Raw genomic sequence first — 25727 nt, forward strand, 5'->3', positions numbered from 1 at the left:
TGGCCCCTTGAGCAGCCCTGATTTTAATCACTCCACCATTGTTGGTTGAGCCTTCAGCTGCCAAAGACCTAAGGTCTGGAATTCATTTCTTTAGCCTGTCCTCCTCTTTTCCTCTCTCTCCTTCTTTAAGATGCTCGTTAAAACTTACTTCTTTGGCCAAGCTTTTGGTCACCTGTCCTAATATCTCATTTTTTGGCTCAATGTCAAATTTTGTTTGATAATGTCCTGTGGTGCGTCTGAGAGACCTTATTACTTTAAAGGTGCTATATAAATACAAGTTATTGTTGTTGGGATTGTACAAGCTTTCACATTGTTAGGTTGTTTATCTGTAACAGGCATTGGAAGTTAAAGCCAGGCAATTCAACAAGTACCAATCCTCAATATGTGATAAGCTCAGCCTGAAGCAAGGAGAGATGCAGGAGAGCTGGCTTCAGCTGCAGAAGGAAGCCAAACTGCGGTGAGTAAAATCTCTTTTGATACACAGTCTAAAAGGACACAAGAAAGAAAGAACTTGCATTTCTGCAGCACATTCCACAATCTCTAGGGTTTTACAGTCAATGAAGTACTTTCGAAGAACAGCTATATGATAAATTACCAGATAATCTATTTTTTTGATGTTGATTCAGGGGTTAATATTGGCCAGGGTACAGGGGAGAACTCCTTGCTCTTCTTCATAATGGTATCAACACGATCTTTTACATCCACCTGAGAGAGCAGACAGGACATCAGTTAACTGTCTCACCTGAAAAGTGTTACCTCTGACACTACAACACTCTATTACTACTGCACTGGAGCGTCAGCTGAGTTTACTTGCTCAGGCCTGAAGCTGGACTTGAACCTGCAACCTTCTGACTCAGAGGCAAAACTGTTACCACTGAGCCGCAATTGACAGGCAAAAGGCAATGTTGGAAATTACAGGCCAATAAGCCTTGTGCCTTTTGCAGGTTAAGTATTAAAGGCATCCTGAGAGAGGGGGTAATGCAAGGCTTTAGATCCTGTGCTCTAGAGGACAAGTCCAAAGTTAGGAAAGCAGGGCACAGGAAGCAATCTTCTGAGAGGATTGAACATCAGGGAAAACGAAGGGAGGCTGTAAATGGAGCTGGGACCACTTAGCCAGGGGTCATTAAGGGAATATCCCAGGGACCAGTGCTACTCATTGTGAATTCATTTGAGGCTGCGGCAGAAACAGAGCAGCCTGAGTTTACAGATGGCAGCAAATGGGAGTGCAGTCAAATTTGATAGGGGGCAGGCAATCCAAATGTTAAGGGATCTGGATGGGTTGGGAAGATAGGTGTGGTGACAAATGGCGTTTAATGTGGAAAAATGCAAGGCAATGATATTAGGGAATGAAAATAAACAGTGGGAATATAACTGGCTCCAACCAACTGGCCAAATTTTAGGAGAGGGGTCTGGGAGTTTAGATGGAGAGCTTGGCGAAACCGAGAGTGTAGTGTGCAGCAACAGTGGAATGTACAGTCAGAGTGATAGACCACAAATCTAAAAGGTTACTCTCTTTATTGCAATCTCAGTTACAGCTATAGTTTCACTGTCAGTCACTATCCCAGTTACAGTCTCAACCTCATGTGGGTAAAGTGTGAAGAGTTGTGTTTTCAAGTTGGTGCATTATGAGTTTTCTATTATTTCTTGATTTAGTTGTTCTCTTTGGTTCATTTTTCATTTCTGCAGAAGGGAGAAGCTGGAAGCCTCATACCAGCTGCAGAAGTTCAACAGGACTGTTCGGGAGCTGATGGACTGGGCACAGTGGATGAAAACACTGATGGGAAAGGGGAGCCTGCCCAAGAGTAAGCAAGAGGCAGAGAGCATGATAGAGGAGCACCAAGAGAGAAAGGCAAGGACAAATCCTGGGATCTGATCAAACTATCTCAATGTACCATGCTGGGCACAGCTAGAATGTAACAAAACCCTGACGGCTGCAGCTCAGGAATATCTGGACTCAGGTTTAGTTCCTTTAAGATCAACATTTTGTGTTTCATTAGCTCCTGATTCTATTGTGCTGTATACATTTCTTCTTTAAACCAGTTGATAAACGATAGGTATAGAAAAATGTTTTCAGCAGTTTCTGTTTTTATCCCAATAAATGTAGTCTGCAGTGCAAGAGTTGTGAAAAACCTTGTGAGTGACAGGATGCTCTCAATTACTGTCACTGTCAAGATGTTGTGCAGGTGGATGGTAGCATGGTGGTAATGTTACTAAACTAGAGGCCTGGACTAATCCAGAGACATGAGTTCAAATCTCATCATGGCACCTGGAGGAATCTGCAACAGAATGTGAGTCTTGTTAGTAACCATCATGAAACTACTGGATTGTTGCAAAAACCCATCTGAATGCCCTTGAGGGGGGAAATCTGCTGTCCTTAGATCTGGCCTACATGTAATTCCAGATCCACACCAATATGATTGACAATTAAATGCCCTCTGAAATGTCCTAGCAAGCCACTCATTTGTAAATAGCTCACCATCACCTGCTTAAGGGCAATCAGGGATGAGCAATAAATGCTGACTTGCCAATGATGTTCACATCCAAAAATGAATAAAAAGAATTGCGGAGAAGCATTAAGTATTGGGATGTATAGCCAGGAATAGGGGTGGGAATCTACAGAGGATCTGTGCCTGGTTCTTGTGACCTAATTTCAAACAGTTCATTAGCTGCAGAGAAGCACAACAAGAATGATCCCAAATGTAAGGGGCATGAGCTTTGAGGACAGATTAGAGGAGATGAAATAGTGGTGAAACAACGATACAACCCAGCCTGTGAGGGAATCTGAATTTCCATTCAGACATAACTGTTGTTTAAATTGTGTTTCCATCATGAACGGTGGTAATCTGGTTATTATGTGTTCACTTCAAGGGATGTAAGGAAGGGGGTGGGAATGTTCAGAGTGACATACATAAAGATTACAGAACTTGCTGACATTGTGTGTATGTGTGTGTGTGTGTCTGTGTGTGCACACAACTCTGTGGGTCGGGACCTCACTCTATGCGTGTGTGTTTCTCTGTGTGGACATCTGTGTGTCTGTGTCTCCATGTGTGGCCATCTGTATATTTCTTTTTACGGGGCTTTGTCTGTGTCTCTCTGGGTGTGGGGGTTGTCTGTGTGTGTTTGTGCCTTCATCTCTCTCTGTGGATGTGTGTGTGTGCGTATTTTTCTGCCTCTGTGTGTGTGTATTTTTCTGTCTGTACGTCTGTCTGTGGGTTTGTGTGTGTATGTGTTTGGATGCATGCACCTACGTGTGTGTCTGTGTGTGTGTGTGTGTGTGTCTGTGTGTCTGTCTTTGTTTATTTCTTAGACTGAGATCCAGGCCAGAGTGGAGCGTTTCAATACTATCAGGAATGTTGGTGTTGAACTGGTGGCTGCAGGACACTATGCATCGCCGGACATCAGGCAGTCCCTTGTCAAGGTGGAAGAAACCTGGACCACTCTGAATGAGGCTTGGGAGGAGCGTAGCACCAGGCTGGCAGAAGCCAGTGATCTGCAGGTACAGGCGGGCAAGGGTACACACCATGTTCCTACTGTTAAATTATTGAGAGTGCAGTTTTGGCAAAACATTGCTCAGTTACCTACTGGGAATTAAAGAGAAATGTTACTACATGCAATATAAACAGCCAAGGTTCCTGATGGGTATGATGGAACTTGAGGTTACTCAGACCAGATAATACTCCTGTCACAGACAGCTGGAGTATACTATACAGCAGGAACCTAACTCAGATAACAGGCCCTACGGCAAGTGAGTTGTTCAGAAGTGCTCATCCACAGGTCCTCATAGAGGACTTGGAAATGTGCAAAGCACAACAAATAGCTCACTGGAGTTTTCATAAGCAACCTCCAAGGAGCGGTTTTAAAAAAGGCAATGCAGTTCCCATTGTCAAACCCAGAATGAGGATTGTGAATTGGGGGTTTCAAACCCATGCTCCATGTGGGCATTAAGCCATAGGTCTGAAGACAGTTTGCAGGTTTGTTGTTAATGCAGGTACAGAAGATGCTGTACACTGTCTCAGTTTGATATGGTTCTCTGTGAACAGTGTGACAGTCTGCCTTCTCTGAGAGGAAACTGTGGTGAGGATGTTGCTGCTGTAACTCAGTGTACTAAATCCCCCCAAAGACCAATGTGATTGGTCTTCTCAAAATGTTTGCTGCTGGTACAATTTTCTCACACTTCAGTTAGTTCTTTGAATCAGCTGAGCTGCTGACTGTGTGGATTTGGCTTCACACTCAGTTCTGGACTTTTTACTCCCAGTCTTCACTGTGTATGTATAGGAGGGTGTCAAAGGTTAGATGCTTGGCCAAAGTAGCCAGTGGTGCAACCTCCTCTGTTCAGCACAACAGCACTGGCTTCCTGGGAGTGAGTAAAGTGTCTGATCTGGTCAAGAATTTCTGAAAATGTGTGGTACAATGTGACTTGGGGATGGGAGGGTGTGAGAACGAGTTCAAAATCTAAATAGTGCATTTGAGCTGCTGTCTAACTGCTGCCAACATGTTCCTGTGTTCCTGGATTGTTTGTGATATGGTGAAACCCTGTGTGTTGCAGATATTCTATGGCTACGTGGAGCAGAGTGAGAGCTGGCTGAGCAATAAAGAGGCATTCCTGGCCAATGAAGACAAGGGGGTAGGTTTCTCGCCAATAAATAGCCACTTCATGGGATTGGAGATCACAGCCCAACACATAGTAAAGGAATGGAAAGGCAATTTGGTATAGCTGAACAGACAGTCTTCAGTATGCTAATTGTTCCTTACAAGTTTGTGCTCATCAATATCATGAGTGGGTTTGATGATTTAACAGGGATAGTTTGGCACTTGGGCTAACACTTATTCACAGTCAAATTGAATCAAACCTGCAGGGGAGGTGGTGATGTAGCGGATTAGTAATGCAAAAACCAAGGGTAATGCTCTGGGGACCAGGGTTTGAATCCCACCATGGCGGATAGTGAAATTTGAATTCAATAAAAATCTGGAATTTAAGAAGTCTAATGGTGACCATGAAACCATTGTCATAAAAACCCATCTGGTTCACTAATGCCTTTTAGGGAAGGAAATCTGCCGCCCTTGCCAGGTCTGGCCTACATGTGACTACAGAACCGCAGCAATGTGATTGACTCTTAAATGGCCTAGAAGGCCACTTCAGTTGTATCAAACTGCTAAAAAGCTTAAAAGGAATGGAATTGGATGGATCACCTGGCATCCACCTAGGTACCTGAAATGACAACATCAAAGTCATTTTTATTAACGTCTGGGGACTTGAAGAAACAGGTGAAGACAATGGATACTGCAAAGGCTATGGGCCCTGACAATATTCCGGCAATACTACTGAAGACTTGTGCTCCAGAACCTGCCAAGCCCTTAGCCAAGCTGTTCCAATACAGCTATCATATTGGCATCGATCCAGCAATGTGGAAAATTGCCCAGATATGTCCTGTATACAAAAAGCAGGACAAATCCAACTCGGCCAATTACTGCCCCATCAGTCTCCTCTTGATCATCAGTAAAGTAATGGAAAAGATCATCAACAGTGCTATCAAGTGGCACTTGCTTAGCAATAACCTGCTCACTGACGCTCAGTTTGGGCTCTGCCAGGGCCACTCAGCTTCTGACCTCATTACAGCTGTGGTTCAAACATGGCCAAAAAAGCTGAACTTCAAAGGTGTGATAAGAGTGACTGCCCTTGACGTCAAAGCAGCATTTGACAGAGTGTGGCATCAAAGAGCCCTAGCAAAACGGGAGTCAATGGGATTCAGGGGGGGGAAAACTCTCCACTGGTTGAAATCAAATCTAGCACAAAGAAAGATGGTTGTGGTTGTTGGAGGTCAATCATCTCAGTTCCAGGACATCACTGCAGGAGTTCCTCAGGGTAGTGTCCTAGGCCCAACCATCTTCAGCTGCTTCATCAATTACCTTCCTTCCATCATCAGGTTAGAAGTGTTCGCTGATGATTGCACAATGTTCAGCACTATTTGCGACTCCTCAGAGACTGAAGCAGTCCATGTCCAAATACAGCAAGACCTGGACAATATCCAGGCAAGTAACATTCATGCGACACAAGTGCCAAGCAATCACCAAGAAGAGAGAACCCAAACATCGCCCCTTGACTTTCAATGGCATTACCATCACTGAATCCCCCGCTATCAACATCCTGCGGGTTAAATTGACCAGAAACTGAACTGCACCAGCTATATAAATACTGTGGCTACAAGAGCAGTCAAAGGCTAGGAATCCTGCAGTGAGTAACTCACCTTCTGGCTCCCCAAAGCCTGTCCACCATCTACAAGACACAAGTTAGGAGTGTGATGGAATACTCTCCACTTGTCTGGATGAGTGCAGCTCCAAAAACACTCGAGAAGCTTGCCACCATCCAGGACAAAGCAACCTGCTTGATTGGCACCCCATCCACAAACATTCACTCCCTCCACCACCGACACACAATGGCAGCATACCATCTGCAAGATGCACTGCAGGATCTCACCCAGCCTCCTTAGACAGCACCTTCACAATTGCTACCATCTAGAAGGACAAGGGCAGTAGACACATGGGAACACCAGCACCTGGAAGTTCCCCTCCAAGTTACATACCATCCTGACTTGGAAATATATCACTGTTATTTCACTGTCACTGGGTCAAAACCCTGGAACTCCCTCCCTAGTAGCACTGTGGGTGTACCTACACCACATGGACTACAGTCATTCAAGAAGGCAACTCACCACCTTCTCAAGGGCAATTAGGGATGGGCAATAAATGCTGGCCCAGACAGCGATGCCCACATCCCATGAATGAATTTTTAAAAAACAGGTTTTATGGAGCCCTCTCCAGCCTGCAAAGAAAGAATTTGAAATTAACCCCAAAGTGAAAGCGCAGTGCCCTCAAATAAGTCCATGATTTTCTTTAATGTTCTGAAAGTCTGTTTTAACAATACTGTGAGTTGTCTTCACTGTCCTATTCCAGGATTCCCTGCCAAATGTGGAGAACTTGCAGCAAAAACATGAACAGTTTGAGAAAACGGTGGAAGCTCAGCTGGAAAAGGTGAAGGTGATGGAGAGGTTCACACTGCAGCTGAAACAGAACAAGCACTCGGACTGTGCACAGATAACCCTAAAGTGCCAAACAGTTCTACACAGGTATCCTGTAGCATTGCATTGTATATAAAGATTCTGTGAAGAACGTTCTATAGCTTATTGCGATGTAGCTATGCTAAATGCATCACTGCATGTGTTACTGAACCTCTCAAACTAGACAGGTCCAAAGGACAATCCCACCTCTTTGCTGAGTTAACTGATCTCATTCAGTCACTGTGATTGGCCTCCTTGTATGTGTCCAGGTATGGCATGCAAAAGATCAACTGGAATCCCTCTTCCTATTATTACAGAATAGCACACTACCCTGGTCCTGCCATTACCACATTCTGCTTTCCATTCCTAATGTCACCATTAGCACCTCCCTTAGCCAGTACCACCACCATTAACACCCCTTTGACCTTTTGTTTGTGACATCTTTCGCAACCTCTCCTTTACCTCCACCTATTGCTAGCCTTCTATCCATCTTCACCTGTTCCAGCCCTCTTAAACAGTATATATTTCACCACATTTCTACTTCTCTTTAGCTCTGAAGAAGAGTCATATGGACTCGAAACATTAACTCTGTCTTTCTCTGAACACAGTTACCCAGATGTGGCCTAAGCAGAAAGGAACATAATACTCTAGATGTGGTCTCACCAGAGTATACAGAGCAACTGCAGCATAATTTCTACTTCTTTGTATTCCAGCCCTCTTGACATTTCGTTAGCCTTTTAAATTATTTTTTGTGGCTGTCCACTACCTTTTGGTGATTTCTATACAAGGACCTCTTAATATCCCTGTTCCTTCATAGTTCACAGATTCCCACCTTTTAGAAAATACTGTGATTTATCTTTGTCCCAATGTGGATGATCTCACACTTCCTCATTTTAAATTCCATCTGCCACAGTTTTTCCCACTCACTTGACCTATTAATGTCCCTTTGCAAATTTCTGCTCCCATCTACATTATTTACTGTACCATCTAACTTAGGAAATACTGCTCTCTATTACTTCATCCAAGCCATTTATAAATATAATGAAAAGTTGAGGTCCCGGTTCAGAACCCTGGAGGATATTACTAGTCACATGCTGGCAACTGGAGTACATACCCATTATCCCGAGTCTCTGGTTTCCACCACCTAAACAATTCCTTACTGATGACAATGGGTGTGCCCAATTCCATGTGCTTTCATTTTTTTCTCCAGTCTCTTAAACTGTAACTGGTTGGAAAGAAGCCTACAGAATCTTCCCTCTGGAGGTTAAATGAGTTGGGTAGAATTCCTGATGGGAGTGTGATGCAACAGTTTGTATGGCCTCTCCTTGTTCCATTCTCACAACATTTTGATCAATCGTTATGTGTCTGACTGCCGACACTTTCCGTGTACTCACACCCTCTAGTATAAGGGTCTGGTATATACAGTTTTAATGGGGAACTGAGTACAGTACTGCCCACACAGTGATGTAAGAAAGCACGTGACCCAGAATTAGGGTCAGTGTGGTGTTAGCCAGAGACGTGTTAAGATCCAGGCATGGGCCGGGACTTTCCCTGGAATTAGCAAAGTCCAATATCGGACGGGGAAATCAGCATCTGGCCCACCAACTGCAATACTGGAATTTCACCCTGTATCATGTGGAACATTGTGAAAAAAAATCAAAGGCACAGGTTTTACATTGGATTGCTGTCAGGGCAGCCTCAGAGTTGGCCAGCCCCACCATGACCTCAGAGCTTCAGGGCACCATATTTAAAAGCTGCCCCTGTACAAAGCTAGCACTCTCCAAGGGATAAGAAACTGCTGAGGACAAATGGCTGCATAAGGTAGGAAAAGTGCAGCCTCCAAATTTAGCAGCACCAACTAGACGCAGTGGAGGCCCACTGTAATGTCCTCTACGCCTGCTGTGGACGAAGACCTGCAAGCAGCATCACCAATCCAACATGGGAGGTGGTGGCAGTGGTGGTCAGTGCCGATGCACTCCAAAAGAGAACAGCCACCCAGTGCAGAAAGAGGATGAATGATCCCCTCCATTCCGCCAGGGTAAATCATTCTTCTCATCACTCTCAACTCACACACTCACAAACTCATCACACAACCACAGAGCCTTCACTCATTGCCGGCTTGATTCTCGCTCTCTCACACACACCCTGTGGGTTGTGTCCTCATCCCATCCATGGTACCACTCACCACCCACACATGCCAGGCATCCTGCTCATTTGGCCTGGCAGGCATTCTGCTCATGCTTTCTCTATCTGTATTCATGCTGGACAGGCTGGCACACAAGAAAAGAGGTCCCAGACCGGTGGAGGAATGCCGACATCAAAGTCCTGAAGACTTTGAAAATATAGCAATTCAGCTGGCCATCAAGGATATGGACCACTCGTGTGCTGAGGGTGAGGTCGGCAGCGCTCAGCCAAGTGAGGATCCAGCAGTGCAACATCCATCAGACAACCATGCTGTGAGTGATGTCTCCAGTTTCACAGGCCACTACTATGCACTAATTATCTCTTCTTTCCTTTATGGGAAGCATATGTGGGAATCAGCCAAAGGGGTCCACAAGTCAAGTCCCCGAGGACACCATGGAAGAGGAATTCGCAGACAGCGATATTGAAGACCTGTCACAGCACTCACCCACACCCTCCACCAGCGCAGATATACATGCCTCAGTGGGACCTCGTTCTACAGCAGCCTTGGGGTCACAATCTGGTGAGCACATCACACAGTCTGATCCACAGCAAGTGGAGGCAGAGAGACCCCTGGGTGCTGGCACTCAGAGGATTGCTGGAAACCAGGAACCTGCTGAGAGCAAGTCAGATGAGGAGCCTCTGGACTTGGTTCTACCTCAACTGCTGAAGCTGCAAAGACAAGCTCGGAACACTAGGAAGGGATGGCTGCTGTACTCCTCAGATTGCAAAACACGATGGAGGAATCCGTCCGCCTTCAGACCGAGGTTATAGCGCCAGCATTCCAACACACTGAGGTCAATACTGGTAGGATAGTGGCCATTGTGGAAACCTTGGTTCAGGACATTGGTCCTGCACTGCTGCAGGAACTGCACTCCATCGCTGAGGCACTTGCTGGCATCCATCAGTGTCGAGAGGGGGGCACAGCATCTCAAGCTCGCTCCAGCTGCTCTTTCCTTTCAGGGCATCAGCCATGGGTCCTTGGGCACCAATAGGGAGGAGGATCAGCATGTGCACACCCCAGGGCCATCTACCCAGGTGACTCTGGGAGTGGCCAGCCCTTCCGAATCCCCTCTTCCTATAACACCTGCAGCTCCAGCTCCGCAGGCAGGGGAGGGTGGCACTGCCACACAATAGGACCCCGAAAGCAGGCCAGAGCCCTCCACGTCTCAGCCCTTCAGAGTTCCCCCACCAAGGTCATCACAAACAACAGGACGTAGCAGTCAGCAGGCCACCTCTACCTCCGCTGTGGGTGTCGGGGATGCACCAAGTCATAGCGGAAGGGTTAGAAAGGTCAAGATGTAACTCTTTCGAGTACATTCACAGTTCTTGATTTTTTTTTTCCGGGAGTGGGACATGAACCCACAACCTTCTGACTCAAAGGTGAGGGTGCTATGAACTGAGCCACAGCTGACACCTCAAGGCCAAGATGTAACTCTTTCGAGTTATCAACAGTCACAGATTGTAACTCTTTCGAGTACATTCACAGTTCTTGGTTTCCGGGAGTGGGACATGAACCCACAACCTTCTGATTCAAAGACGAGGGTGCTATGAACTGAGCCACAGCTGACACCTCAAGGTCAAGATGTATCTCTTTTCGAGTCAAAACAATTAACTAAATTAACAATAACAAGGGATAAATCAAGCACAGCCCCTAAGTCAGGTCAGCTGTAAAACCAAGGACAAAGTTTAGAGGAAACTTACAAACATTAAACCAAAATGTGATTAAAGGGGTCAACAAAACACCCCAGTCCCCGCGGCGCCCTCCGAGCAAGGAAGGCCTCGATGGTGCCGGCAAACACCGCGTGCTCCCTCTCCAGGGACACCCGGCCGCGAACGTAGCCGCGGAAGAGGGACAAACAATCGGGCGGGACTCCCCCCTCGATCGCCCGCTGCCTGGACCTGTTAATGGCCAACCTGGCCAGGCCCAGGAGCAGGTTCACGAGGAGGTCCTCCTCCTTCCCGACCCCCTTCCGCACCGGGTGTCCATAGAACAGGAGCGTGGGACTGAAGTGCAAACAAAACAACAACAAAAGGTTTTTTAAATAACTAAAAAGGGAGTGCAGCCTATAACACCCTATATAAACGTGGTCCATGGACTCCACAAGACCGCAAAAAGAGCAGGTGTCTTGGGAGTCCGTGAACCTACACATTCTACGGTTGTATGGGACTGCTGCATGCAACACCCTCCAACCCAGGTCCTCGATAGAAAGCGGGAGGACACCTCCATAGAGGGCCTCCCATCGGGGGCCTCCGCCGCTGGACGGCAACAAGGCACGCCAGGGCGTGTCCGGGCGGCGGTCGAGGGCGAGAAAATGGAAGGTGTGCAGCAGCGGTCCGTACAGAAAACCCCTCCGTGCCGTGCCAAATGGCACGGAGGGCATGTCCCCGAGGCGGCTCATATTATTGCGGGGCACCGGCACCCGAGGGAGGGTTCGGGGCTTGGGGCCAATGTAGAATTCCGTCCATACAGGGGAATTTGAAGATGTAACTCTTTAGAGTTATCAACAGTCACAGATTGTAACTCTTTCGACTACATTCACAGTTCTTGGTTTCCGGGAGTGGGACATGAACCCACAACCTTCTGATTCAAAGGCAAGGGTGCTATGAACTGAGCCACAGCTGACACCTCAAGGTCAAGATGTAACTCTTTTGAGTCAAAACAATAAACTAAATTAACAAAAACAAGGGAGAAATCAAGCACAGCCCCTAATTCAGGTCAGCTGTAAAATCAAGGCAAAAACTTTAAAGGAACCTTACAAACATCAAACTAAGATGTGATTAAAGGGGTCAACAAAACACCCCAGTCCCCGCGGTGCCCACCGGGCACGGAAGGCCTCGATGGTGCCGGCAGACACCGCGTGCTCCCTTTCCAGGGACATCCGGCTGCGAACGTAGCCGCGGAAGAGGGACAAACAATCGGGCGGGACTCCCCCGTCGATCGCCCGCTGCCTGGACCTGTTGATGGCCAACTTGGCCAGGCCCAGGAGCAGGTTCACGAGGAGGTCCTCCTCCTTCCCGACCCCCTTCCGCACCGGGTGTCCATAGATCAGGAGCGTGGGACTGAAGTGCAACCAAAACAGTAACAAAAGATTTTTTAAATAACTAAAAAGGGAGTGCAGCCTAAGACACCCTATATACACGTGGTCCACGGACTCCACAAGACCGCAAAAAGGGCATGTGTCCTGGGAGTCCGTGAACCTACACATTTTACGATTATAGGGGACTGCCGCATGCAACACCCTCCAACCCAGGTCCCCGATAGAAAGGGGGAGAACACCTCCGTAGAGGGCCTCCCATCGGGGGCCTCCGCCGCCGGACGGCAACAAGGCACGCCAGGGCGTGTCCGGGCGGCGGACCAGGGCGAGAAAATGGAAGGTGTGCAGCAGCAGTCCGTACAAAAAACCCCTCCGCACCGTGCCAAATGGCACGGAGGGCATGTCCCCGAGGCGGCTCATATTATTGCGGGGCACCGGCACCCGAGGGAGGGTTCGGGGCTTGGGGCCAATGTGGAATTCCGTCCGAACAGGGGAACGTTCAGCCGGAAGATCACCACGCACCTGGGCCACCTCGAGACCTAAAATGACTTCGGGTCCGAGCACGACCGTCCTTAGGTCTTGGATGGCATCGGCTGCGACCTGGACACTCACTGACGCGTGGCGCGCCAACTCCTGCGGGAGCATCCAGCCCAGTCCTCCGCCACCCAGCACGTCCCCGACCCTGGTCACCCCGGCAGCCACAGCCCTCCTCTCCGCCAGCCACTGAAAGGGACGGAGGGGCGGATTCCTGAGCAGCAGCTCTCTGACAATAGCCGCTACTCCTGACGGGGGAGAGCTGCGTCGCGTGGCGACCACGTTCCAGACTTTGATCAGGTCCTGGTAAAAGACGGGCAACACCTGGAAGGAGCCGAGGCCCCTCTGATCTACAAACAGGAGCTGCACGTCATAATTCAGGCCATGCACCTGGCGGAAGAAATACATCGCCAGGGCACACCGTCTCGGAGGAGGCTCGACGTAAAGGTATCGCTGCAGGGTCTGAAGGCGGAAAGTCGCCACCTGCGTGCGTAGGCACACCAGCGCCTGACCGCCCTCCCTAAGCGGGAGACTCAGAACCTCAGCAGCGACCCAGTGCAATCTTTTGTCCCAGAAGAAGTCGACTAGCATTCTCTGGATTTTCATGACAAAGTCCGGGGGAGGGGTCAAAGTGACCAGCCGATACCACAACATGGCGGCGATCAGCTGGTTTATGACGAGAACTCGACCCCGGTAAGACAACACTCGGAGCAGTCCTGTCCAGCGCCGCAGGCGAGCGGTGACTTTCGTCTCCAGTTCCTGCCAGTTGGCCGGCCAGGATTCCTCGGCAGGGCAGAGATGGACCCCCAGGTAGAGGATGCTGGTCCTGCTCCAGGTGAAAGGCCTGAGCTCCTCGGGTAGGGGATCCATCTGCCACGGGCCGACCAGGAGTCCAGAACATTTCTCCCAGTTGATCCTGGCAGAAGAAGCCGCAGAGTAGACCTCCTGGCACTCGCGCATCCTCCGCAGGTCAGCCAGGTCACTAAACATTAGGAGCACGTCATCGGCGTATGCCGAAAGGACCACCCCGATGCCCGGCCCGCGCAGAACCAATCCCAACAACCTCCTCCGCAAGAGGCGCAGGAAAGGCTCCACGCAAATAGAATACAACTGGCCAGACAGGGGGCAAAAATAAAGACCATGGGGTAGGGATTAACATGGATAGAAACTCTTTCGAGTTATCAACAGTCACAGATTGCAACTCTTTTCGAGTACAATCACAGCTCTTGGTTCCCGGGAGTGGGACATGAACCCACAACCCTCTGACTCAAAGGCGAGGGTGCTATGAACTGAGCCACAGCTGACACCTCAAGGTCAAGATGTAGTTGCACAACATGGGCACGGGTATTAATCACCTGTATGTTTACAATGTTGACCATTGTAAATACAGTCCCAAGAATGTCTCATTGTCTATGGCTCCTTGTTATGATGAGCAGTGTTTGTGTCAATCAGATGTGAAATCCTGGTTCCTGCACAAAACGAAGGCATGTGTCGCTGTTCAGGGCATCTCTTGTGCAGTGTGTAACCTTTTGAGCACAGTGATTGTCCGGCTTCAAAGTCCCTCTCCAAATCAGTGGTGCCTGCATTTTGATGTGGCTTGCGTTTGCTGCAAGAATCTCGTACCCAAGCATCACAGGGTTCCAGGATTTTGTGTGCTCTCAGCACCTTAGAGGTGGGGCTGACCCCCATGTCATCAGCATTCCTGACAGGTGAAGGTGTGGTGTTGAAGGGAACATGTTATGAAGCCTGCCAAAGGATCAAGTGCTGTTGAAATCCATGTGCCTGCTGTATCTCAGCAACGTCTTGATGATATGAGCCTCTTCACAGAGCTTATGTGTGCTGCCCTCAGCCAAACAGGTGTCAGATGTCCCCAGATGCAATTTGAAGATCTCAGGAGTGTCCTCACTGCATCTCGTCATCATCTTCCTGGAATCTTGTGGCAATGAGGGCCTCATGAGCACACCTGTCTCGTCTGGTGGTGCAATGGCCTCATCGGCTGCATCCTTCCCTTCCAGGATCTCATCACCTTCACCCCCTTTGACTTCCTCCACATCAGAGGAGGCATGCACCTCTTCCAACTCCTCATCACCCAAGTCCTCCCCACTTTGCATCGCCAGGCTGTATAGCATGCAGCCAGCCACAATGATGCGTGACACCCACTGGGGAGAGTGCCAGACCTGTCAAGACACTGGAACCTCATTTTCAGGATCTCTATGGTGTGCTCCACCAAACTCCGGCTTGCAGCATGAGCCGCATTGTACTTTCTGTCAGCAGAAGCCTGAAGCCGCCACACGGACATCATCACCCACATCGTTTGCAAGTAGCTTTTGTCCCTGAGGAAGCAACCCTGCAGCCTGTGTTATCCCCGGCAGGTGTCAGGGATCTCTGACCTGCTGAGGATGTACGAGTCATGGACGCTTCAGGGTATCTTGCACAAACCCGCATGATCCATTTAATATGGTCGCAGACCAGTTTAACATTGAGAGAGTGGAAGACTTTGCAGATCACATACTGGACTGCTTGTTGTCAGGGAGATTTAAGAGTCAAGTGTGTGCAGTCGATGGCACCCTGCGCCTGTGGTAATCCGGGATTCTAAGCAGATCCCAGTGCTCTTGTTTCTTGGCTCGCCTGATCTCTGTCGAAGTTGACAGAGTTGTATGCCTTGGCAAAAATGGCGTCCCTGACCTCCTGGATACAGTTGTGCGTGGAGGCTTGTGAGATCCCACGCAGCTCCCCAGTGGGGGCCTGGAAGAAAGCTGTAGAAATTGGCACCTTCACCGCCACTGGCAGTGGATGCCCTCCAAATCCCCATGGTGCCAAATCCTGCAGAAGCTGGTATATGTGAGTGACCAGTTCTCTTGACATGCACAGTCGTCAGTGACACTGGTTCTCGCTCATCTGCAGGTAGCATATGCGCTGCCTATAGACCCTGGGTCTAGTGAGGTGCCTACAAACAACAGCTCCCTGGGGTTCATCCTCTGCGTGTGGAGAAGGCCCTTCTGCCTCTTGGTCTTGAAGGTTCTGCTCATCCCTTTGGTGAGACACGCGCCTCCGTCATATTCTTCCCCGTCTTCTCTCCTGCCTATAAACAATGAGGCAGACAGCGAGACCATCAGGCTCCATCATCCTGATGGTCTCCTCACTGCAGTGTCAAAGAGAGAGACACGAGGCTCAGCAATTGTCTCCTAAGGACCACTTTTGGTCAAGTCAGTGCCTGCGGCTGCCTCTCCCCAGTGGGTGTCACGCATGTCAGAGAGTCCTGGACATCACATGGATGCCTAGTGTGCATGATGGTTGGCCAAAACGCCACCTACCACCACCCCATGCCACATGACCAAGTGGCGACAGCTTCGGCCACTTGACTGCCTCCTGAACTCTCATCTCAGGTGCAGGCATTGCCCTAACCTGCACTCCAAGGCTTCGATGTTTGCTTGGACTTGAGGGTGACTTTTCAATGCCTACTTAAAAATAATGCAAGGGATTAAGAGTGCACCCCTCCGTCAGTGTTCCATGGCCATATTTCCCAAGGGGATCCTCAAGCTTGTCCAGCCACCCAATGGTCCTGCAGCACCATAACACTCATTCAATTTTGAAGTCTGCATGCGAAGAGTTAAAAATAGAGGAGCAATCATTGGCACTTTCAGGACTTAATGCTGTTTGAGTGGGCACAGTTGCTTGGCTAGCCTGATTCCAAGCATGTCAACTGAGCTCAAGCTATACAGTTTAAGCTGTGGAACAGTGCTCACGCTTGACATGTTTTTCCATTTGCCTGACCGTTTTCTTCACCCTGCCCCCACCACCAGCATGTGTTAGTGTGCAACCTTCAGTTTATAGTGCCATGACATCCCCTAGCATTGTTGCCCTAGCCCCCAAGGTCCCCTTCTCTCTGGCACTATTGCCCTGGACCCGGCACCACAAGCCAGTCATGAAGAAGCCACTGTGGAGACTTACCTGTGCCCACCCCCCAAATCCACAGAGCCACTTCCTTGCATAGGGATCCTTACAAGCAATGTGCTAAGTTGTGCGCACTCACCTCCGAGTTCCCCTTGAAGTTCAGGTCACCACGTGCACACCTTTTAAAGGTAGTTGTAAATCACATCGTTCTAAAATCATGCTGACGTGGGATTTAAATTTGACATGGGGGTGGGGGGCGGAGTGACTCTGGTTTGTGACCACAATAATGATATGCAAATGTATTCAAATTAAGTTCCCAATGCCTGACGATGGGAAACGTGGCTCACCATTGACAGAGGGAGAGGACAATCGCTTCTCAGATTTATGTCACCAGGAAATGCGCCTAGGGCCTTCTCGTGAGATTTTCCAATCTTGACACCAAGCACACCCATCCTGATCGGGTGCAGAAAATCACAGCCATGGAAATAGCTCTGTGCCCGAACCTTTACTGTACATATGTATCTAGTTACAAGAAGTGAATAAAGACTTGCTGTTAATATAAAGAAGACTACAAAGACTTCCTTAACAGACATGTTCTATAACCAACACCATTACAACACACCCTACAATATTTATCTTTTTATTGGCTTTATCTCTTAGAAAACAGAAGTTACTGGAAAACTGTGAGAATCGCAGGAAGGTCCTAGATCAGTCCAAACAGCTGCAAATGTTCCTGAGAAGCTCCTATGAGGTAAAGAGGCCGCATCACTGAGCATCTGTACAACACCAAATACTGTTAATAAACCGGGTAACACCAGATACTGTAAATAAACTGAGCTGTGCCAGATACTGTCCATGAACCAGGTGGCACAGCTACAATTAACAAACCAGGTGACACCAGACACCATTAATAAATCAGTAACATCACATTTCATCCATTAACTGGGTAACACCAGATGGCTTGTTAGCCCTCGCTATCCAGAATGATGAATGAAGAATAGCCACGAGTGAGGCAGCAGAGAGCCCCCAGTGTCTGTACACCAAACCACAGGAGTGAGATAGTAGACTCCAGGATGACCATTCATCCGGTTTAATACTGGACAGTCTAATTTTCAGCTGGTCTGTTTCCTGTCTAAAACCAGATGCCTTTATGCCCAGTATTTTTATTTTGAAACACCCAGCCTGGACTCTACCCCAATCTTTTAAATTTCTTGAAACTTGCTGATTCCCACTGGTAACCAAACAAAACTCCAGAGCATTTATCTTTCACCCTCTGATCACCTGAAGGCAGGCTAACGTACGGGCCTATGGAACCTGTGCCCTTGAACCTCCATGGGAGCCCCATAAAAATATGTTTCATTTCAGCATTGTATATTATGATATGATTTGCTTACTAAGAGACTGTCAGAGGAGCTGTTGCCTTCAAATTTAACACTAATAAAGTTCCCATCTGCAGTTTTGATATTTAAAAACCCCTTGATGCAAAGGAAAGTTCTTTGGATTCATATCCTCCCCTTCAACCTACTAAGTAAATGTATAAAGCTGGTCAGTAGTGCCTCCTAACTCATAGACTACACTTGGCCCAAGTGAAAGATTGGGAATCATTTTGAGTGTGAGTGGAAGACAATCATTCTATAACCCGGAGTGTTTGGTATTCTTGGGCTCTATTAGTAGCCACTCTAACCATATCACAAGAGCGAGTTAACAGGGAGCCCCCGTGTGTTTACGCCATACCACAAGAGTGATGCACAAGAGTCATCAAGAGTCTAGAAGGATAGGGCTGGAGGTTTATCCAGCCTTACAGAAACATCCACAGCACTTCATATGCAAGAAGTGTTGACACTATTTTAATCTAAGAAACCTGGCAGCCAGTTTGCACACCGCCAAATCCCAACAACAGCAATGTGATCATGACCAAATAACCAGTTTTAATGATATGGATAAATATTGTCCAGGACTCTGGGAAGAAACCCCTTGTCCTTCTTCAAACTAGTGCCATTGGATATTGTACATACATCTGATAGATTTAACATGTCATCTGAAAGATGGTAAATATTTATTTGAACCACACTGGGACCAGTGTCCTGGCGAATCGTATAACTAGGGTTGTAGATAGGGCTTTAAACAAATTAGTAGGGGGGAGAGTTTAATTGAAGGGAAGTTCAAAAAATCAAAAAGAAACGAGAGAGCAGAGGTGCAGGGTAGTGAAGAGGCGAACGATAATCAAAATGTGACAGGAAGGGTGAGAAAATATAAGCAGAAAAGTGCAGCAGAAATCAGAACCAGAATGAGCAATAATGGTAAAAAGTCAAAGCTTAAGGCTCTTTACCTGAATGCACGCAGCATTTGTGACAAGATGGATGAGTTGACGGCACAAATAGAAATAAATGAATATGACTTGATAGCTATTACAGCGACAGGGTGACCAAGGCTGGGAACTCAATATTCAAGGGCATTCGACATTTCAAAAAAATAGGCAAAAAGGGAAAGGAGGCGGGGTAGCTTTGTTAATAAAGGAAGGTATCAATGCAGTAGTGAATAGTGATATAAGTGCAATAGATCGTGATGTGGAATCAGTTTGGGTGGAAATAAGGAATAGCAAGAGGAAGAAGTCACGGGTGGGAGTTGTCTATAGGCCCCCGAAGAGTTGCCTCACTGTAGGACAAAGTATAAATCGGGAAATAATGGAGGCATGTAAGGAGGACACTACAATTGTTGTGGGTGATTTTAATCTGCATATTGGCTGAACAAATCAGATTGGCAGGGGTAACATGGAAGATGAATTTGTAGAGTGCATCAGGGATTATTTCTTAGAACCTACCCGGGAACAGACTATTTTAGATCAAGTAATGTGTAATGAGGTGGGATTAATAAGAGATATTGTAGTCAAGGGGGTAGCGAACACAACATGGTAGAATTTCAAATTCAGTTTGAGGGCGAGCAACTCAGGTCTCAAACCAGTGTCCTCAACTTAAATAAGGGCAATTACAGGGGTATGAAGAAAGAGTTGACTAAAGCAGGCTGGGAAAATAGACAAAGGGGAAGGTCAGTGGATGAGCAGGGGCAGACATTTAAGCAGATATTTAATAACACTCAGCAAAAATTTATCCGGGTCATAAAGGAGGACTCGATGAGAAGGATGAACCACCCGTGATTAACAAGATAGTCAAGGAGAGTATCCAATCAACAACTAAGGCATACAAAGTGGCAAAAACTAGTGATAGGGCAGAGGATTGGGAATTTTTTTGAACCAGCAGCGGATGACTAAAAAGCTAATAAAGGGGGGAAATTGATAATGAAAGTAAATTGGCAAGAAATATAAAAGCAAGAGCTTCTATGGGCATATAAAAAGAAAGAGAGTGGCTAAAGTGAGCGTGGGACACTCGGAGGATGCGACTGGAGAATTGATAATGGGGAACAGGGAAATGGCAGATAATTTAAACCAATATTTTGCATTGTTCTTCACAGTGGAGGACACTATAAACATCTCAAAAATATCAGATAAGCAAGGAGCTAATGGGAGGACAGATCTTGCAACAGTCTCTATCACGAGGGACATAGTATTTGACAATCTATTGGGACTAAATGCAGACAAGGTGCCAGGACCTGATGGCCTGAATCCAAGGGTTTTAAAGGAAATGGCTGCACAGATAGAGGAGGCATTGGTCGAAATATTCCAGAACCCACTGGATTCCGGAGGGTTCCAGCAGATTGGGGAAACGCTGATGTGATTCCCCTGTTCAGGAAGAGAGGAAGACAAAAAGCAGGAAACTAGAGGCCAGTCAGCCTAAAATCTGTCATTGGGAAAATGCTAGAGTCCGTTATTAAAGAAGAAATCGCAGGAATTTAGAAAAGCTTAACACAATCAAACAGAGTCAACATGGTTTTGTGAATAGGAAATCATGTTTGACAAATTTGCTAGAGTTCTTTGAGGATATAACAAGAAGAGTTGATAAAGGCAGATGTAATGTATTTGGATTTCCAGAAGACATTCGATAAGGTACCGCATAAAAGGTTATTGCACAAGATGGGAGCTCACAGTATAGGGGGTAATGTATTAGCATGGATTGAGGATTGGTTAACACACAGAAGACAGAGAGTCGGGATTAATGGGTCTTTTTCAGGTTGGAAAGATGTAACTAGGGAAGTGCCACAAGGATCAGTCTCAGGGCCTCAATTATTTACTATCTATGTTAATGACTCGGAGGAGGGGGCGGAGTGTAATGTATCCAAATTTGCTGACAGTACAAAAATAGGTGGGAAGGCATGTTGTAGTGAGGACATAAGGAATCTGCAAGGGGATATAGACAGGCTGAGTGAGTGAGCAAAAACTTGTCAGATGGAGTTTAATGTAGGAAAGTGTGAGGTTGTGCACTTTGGTAGGAAGAATCAAAAGGCAGATTATTATTTAAATGGAGAGAGACTCTAAAAAAGTGCAGCACACAGGGATCTGGGTGTTCTTGTGCATGAAGCACAAAAGTTAGCATGCAGGTACAGCAAGTAATTAAGAAGGCAAATGGAATTTTGGCCTGTATTGCCTAGGGGTCTGAAGTTTAAAAATAGGGAAGCCTTGTTACAACTGTACATGGTGTTGGTGAGACTGCACCTGGAGTACTGTGTGCAGTGTTGGTCCCCATATTTAAGAAAGGATGTATTGGCATTGGAGGCAGTTCAAAAGAGATTCACTAGGCTGATTCCTGGGATAAAGGGATTGACTTACCAAAAATGGCTAAACAGGTTGGGCTTTTATTCATTAGAGTTTAGAAGAATGAGGGGTGATCTTATTGACACATACAAGATTCTGAGGGGGCTTGACAGGGTAGATGTTGAGAAGATGTTTCCACTAGTGGGGGAATCTCAATCTAGGGGACATAGTAACAGAATAAGCGGACACTCATTTAAAACTGAGATGCGAAGGAATTTCTTCTGTCAGAGGCTAGTGAATGTCTGGAATTCTTTATCCCAGAGAATTGTGGAGGCTAGATCACTGAAAGTATTTAAAGGGGAGGTAGAAAGATTTTTGAAATATCGTGGAGTTGAGGGTTATGGGGAGCTTGCACGAAAGAGGATTTGAGGCCTGGGGCAGATCAGCCATGATCTTATTGAATAGTGCGGCAGGCTTGAGGGGCCAAATGACTTACTCCTGCTCCTATTTCTTATGTTCTTATATTCTCATTTATGTCAGATCCATCGGGTTAGGAGACTAAAAGAAGTTGGAAGAGAGGTTGGGGTTGGATGGGTTTTCATTTGTTTTACTTGATTGTTTTTTATACTATTTCTTCAGGCTGTGTCTTGGCTGAATGAAAAGATCAGTGTCACCCTGGACGAGAGTTGGACAGATCCCAGCAATCTGCAGGGCAAATTGCAGAAACACCAAACCTTCGAGGCTGAGATCATGGCCAACCAGAACAGAATCCGAAACATCGGCATGGTGAGAGTTTCTGCTCGGAATTCTGCTCCTGTGTCCATTGCTGCAACAACACACATCTGTCAGGAAACTGACAGCCCAGAATTGTTAACTCATTAGAGGAAATTTTATGATCACCAGTGCAGCTTTGTTCCTATTCAGGGCAATGCAAACATCTCATATTCAGGTCCAAATTGAAGGAATGGGTCTGCATAAATCCCTGCGTCTGCATCCAAACATTTGTTTCAGTATTCGGTCTTGTATAGTTTTTCTTTTTCAAATGTTGCAATTTCAAATGCTCTTCACCCATTTTGGACCCAGTTTGTTTCGTGTGTGTTTATTTTTTTGCCTTGCCTATTCGACAGTGGGCTGAATTTTACGGGGGCCATTGAAGTCCCGCCGCTAATGCTGAAAGCGGGAGGCAACCCCCACTCCTGTAAGCAACAGGACCCTGGGGTGACATCTTGTCAGCAGCAACCAATTGAGGATGGTGGCCCAGCCCCAAGAACCTCTGGTCCAATCAGAGGGACAGTAGCCTCAGCAGCACCACTGCTAGCATGGGTCATTGCTAAAGCTGCATCACCAGGGATAGGATACCTCAATGTCAAGGTGCCCTCAAAGACAGGTGAATTTGGTTGGGGAAAACTGGGATCAGGCAGGCAGGCCTCCCAATGCCATCCCTCACCATATTGCCAGCCCTCCCAGCCCATTGCCAATGAGCCACAAAAATTCAGCCCTGTATTTGAGATTCTAAAGGTTTTGTATGGATAGTAATAGACAACTTCAACCAGCATTTGACAAAACTGATACCTTGTGTCTGTGCTGAACTTTTTACCTTGTAGTTTGTAAGAAACCGATAATAAAGAGAGTCATTTTGTGGTCACTAGTCCCCAGAAGTTCCAATGCTCCTAGGTTATGGATAAAGTCCTTGTCATAAGGAAGCCCACAATGTATTCTTCCAGTAATCCTGTGCACAGTTACTAGTTTTTATCCTGTGCATCCCTAAGCACTAATTCGTCACAAGTCTTTAAAGGAGTTAAATGTTGGGGTTTTTACTGCTAAATATTTACCCTTGTATTCAGCTGCAACCAGTCAATTCTGTAAGCAGATCTCATGGGCTTTATCATCTGGAATGCACCCTTTTCTACCCAATATCTGTTGCACAATAATAAGGTCAAAGTACCATGACAGAGAACCCACAACCTACATTGAGTACTGGAATGTCTCATGTACCACCACATGATACGTTTCCAAGGTATTCTGGATAAATATACTTAAGAATCAAGACAGGTGCTTTGGTTTCATTTGCATGGGATGAATGAACAATAAATGGTATAACAGTTAAAATACCTATTTCTCTACACTCCATGAATGCTCATAAATAATTAAGACACCATTTCCTTTCTCTCCAAACATGAATCTTGAACAGCTGCTAAACTCAATCCCCAGTTAACTGCACAACTTAAAATACTCGGCCTTGCAGCTAGTGGCTGTGAGATTCAAACGCTTTTTGATATGGACATATTCTCTAAGGGCAGCTGCAGCTAATGAGTGGCTCTGTCCTCTTCTCAAAAGTATCAAATAATGGTCGCTCAAAATCATAGGAACAGGAATAGGCCATTCTGCTCCTCGAGCCTATAACCACTCTTCAGTTAGATTATCGCTGGCGTATACCTGATCCCATTTACCCATCTTTGTCCCATTTCCAATGACTAACAAAAATCTATCAATCTCCATCCTCAAATTTTCAGATGATGCCCCAGCATTCACAGGTCTTTAGGGGTGAGAGTTCCAGATTTCCACCACCACTGAAAAATAGTTCCTGATTTCTTAATGGCCTAGCTCTAATTTTAAGATTATATGCTGCTATGTTCTATATTCACCCACTAGTGGAAATTGTTTCTCAGCACCTACCCTTAACCATTTTAAACATCTCAATTAAATAATCCTGAACCTTTTAAACTCAGGGGAATACAAGCCTACCCTATGCAAACATGAGGTGACTGCCCATTCTGCCTGGTTTCTGGAGTATTAGTAATACTCGTTCTACCTGGTGTGTGCTTACTGACGGCAATGTTGATTCTGATTGAACCCCATTGCAGGAAGGGGAGCAGATGATTAATGCTGGGCATTACGCTGTAAATGAGATTGAGCCCCGGACGAAACAGATTCAAGACCTGTGGAATGAACTGCTGGAGAATTGCCATGAGAAGAGGTCCAAGCTGGTGGATGCACATAAGGTGCTTGAATGTTATCAGGGTCTTGTATCATTGATCTCACTATAAGCATTAGCATCAGTGATATATTAGTTCCCCGCTGACTTCACATGGACTCCCCTCTCTGCCCAAGACTCACACTACACTTTGGGCCCACCTGCATAGCTGCCCTTGAATACCACTCTACATGTAAGTCTATACAGTGAGTGTTGGCAGAATATTGGACCACTGGGGCATCAGGCCTGAGTCCAGACCAATAATCACACATTGGTACAATAATCATCAGCAGTCACTGGATAGTGCTCAGGAGAGTGTCCTTGGCTTATGTTCCCCCACTTGTTACTCCCTGCTCAATGTGTGCTTCAGAAAATGCTGCAATCAAAAGACTTTTTGTAAAAGTAAGATCTCATCCAGTGAAATTTCAGTTCTTTCTGGCATCGAAATTGCTTTTGATGATCTTGGTGGAGTGAGTGTATTGGTCCTGAGGAGTCCTATTTCACCATCTTCCCCTACCACACCCCTATAAACAGAGGCAGGGAACCTGCAACTAGTGACAAACCAGAGCTTTCAATTTCTTTTGAGGCAAACCAGTGAGCTGAGTCCCAGGTTTCTGTGACCTTTCTGGTATCGTCCGAGACTAGACTGAGCACAACACCCCAAGTTAACTCTCCCTACCTGATACAGATGGCCTTGATTGCCCCTGGGCTGGGGATGGAGACTCCAAGACTCCACCAGGGTCCATGCTGCTGCCCACTACCCAGGAGAAGGACTGCACATGCTGGGGGTGGGGTGGCCGTGGGTCCTTGTATTGATGCTGTCGATGTGGGAGCTTTGGTGGGTGAATCATTAACATTTCCTTCTCTTTAATTGTGGAGGCCCTGAACTTCCAGCGAAGCATCGACGATGTGGAGAATTGGCTGAGTGAGGTGGAGAAGCAGCTAGATAATCCTGCCCAGTGCACAGACCTGGTGTCTGTGAAGAACCTGCTCAATAAGCAGCAAGATCTGGAAGAAGATGTCAGCAGCTATGTAGAGAGGATGCAGGGTCTGCTCGACCAGTCTGAGGAGTTTATCCAGGAAAATCACTTCCTGGCCGAGGGGATTCGAGACAGGGTCAGCAATGTACTCCAAAGGTAAATGCAAAGATTCAGATGACCGATGTTGAGCCCTGCCAACCAAGGACAACCAACTTCAATCCCGGGGCATTCCCAGCTTCAGACCCAGAGTATTCCCAGGACATATGCAGCTTCAGCCCTAGGGTATTCCCAGCTTCAGTCCTAGAGTATTCCCAGGACATATGCATCTTTAGTCCCAGGGTATTCCCTGCTTCAGTCCCAGGGTATTCCCTGGGTATTCTCAGCTTCCGTCAGCGTATCACCTTGGCTTTAAATTTCCCAACATCT

The 25727-nt window shown here is 46.9% G+C and overlaps 1 protein-coding gene across 1 annotated transcript in view; it reads left to right on the top strand.

Annotated features, from left to right (window-relative positions):
- The window catches only part of sptbn5 (spectrin, beta, non-erythrocytic 5), a 259281-nt gene that overhangs the window by 166093 nt on the left and 67461 nt on the right, over window positions 1–25727 (top strand). Inside the window, exons 44-52 of the mRNA XM_078563287.1 lie at window positions 336–457; window positions 1687–1849; window positions 3308–3496; window positions 4547–4624; window positions 6952–7124; window positions 17363–17453; window positions 21987–22133; window positions 24212–24349; window positions 25201–25457. Coding sequence (XP_078419413.1) covers window positions 336–457; window positions 1687–1849; window positions 3308–3496; window positions 4547–4624; window positions 6952–7124; window positions 17363–17453; window positions 21987–22133; window positions 24212–24349; window positions 25201–25457 — 1358 coding nt within the window. The remainder of the gene's footprint in view (window positions 1–335; window positions 458–1686; window positions 1850–3307; window positions 3497–4546; window positions 4625–6951; window positions 7125–17362; window positions 17454–21986; window positions 22134–24211; window positions 24350–25200; window positions 25458–25727) is intronic.

This window comes from Cetorhinus maximus, chromosome 18, assembly GCF_964194155.1.
Source record: "Cetorhinus maximus chromosome 18, sCetMax3.hap1.1, whole genome shotgun sequence".
Lineage (NCBI taxonomy): Eukaryota > Metazoa > Chordata > Chondrichthyes > Lamniformes > Cetorhinidae > Cetorhinus > Cetorhinus maximus.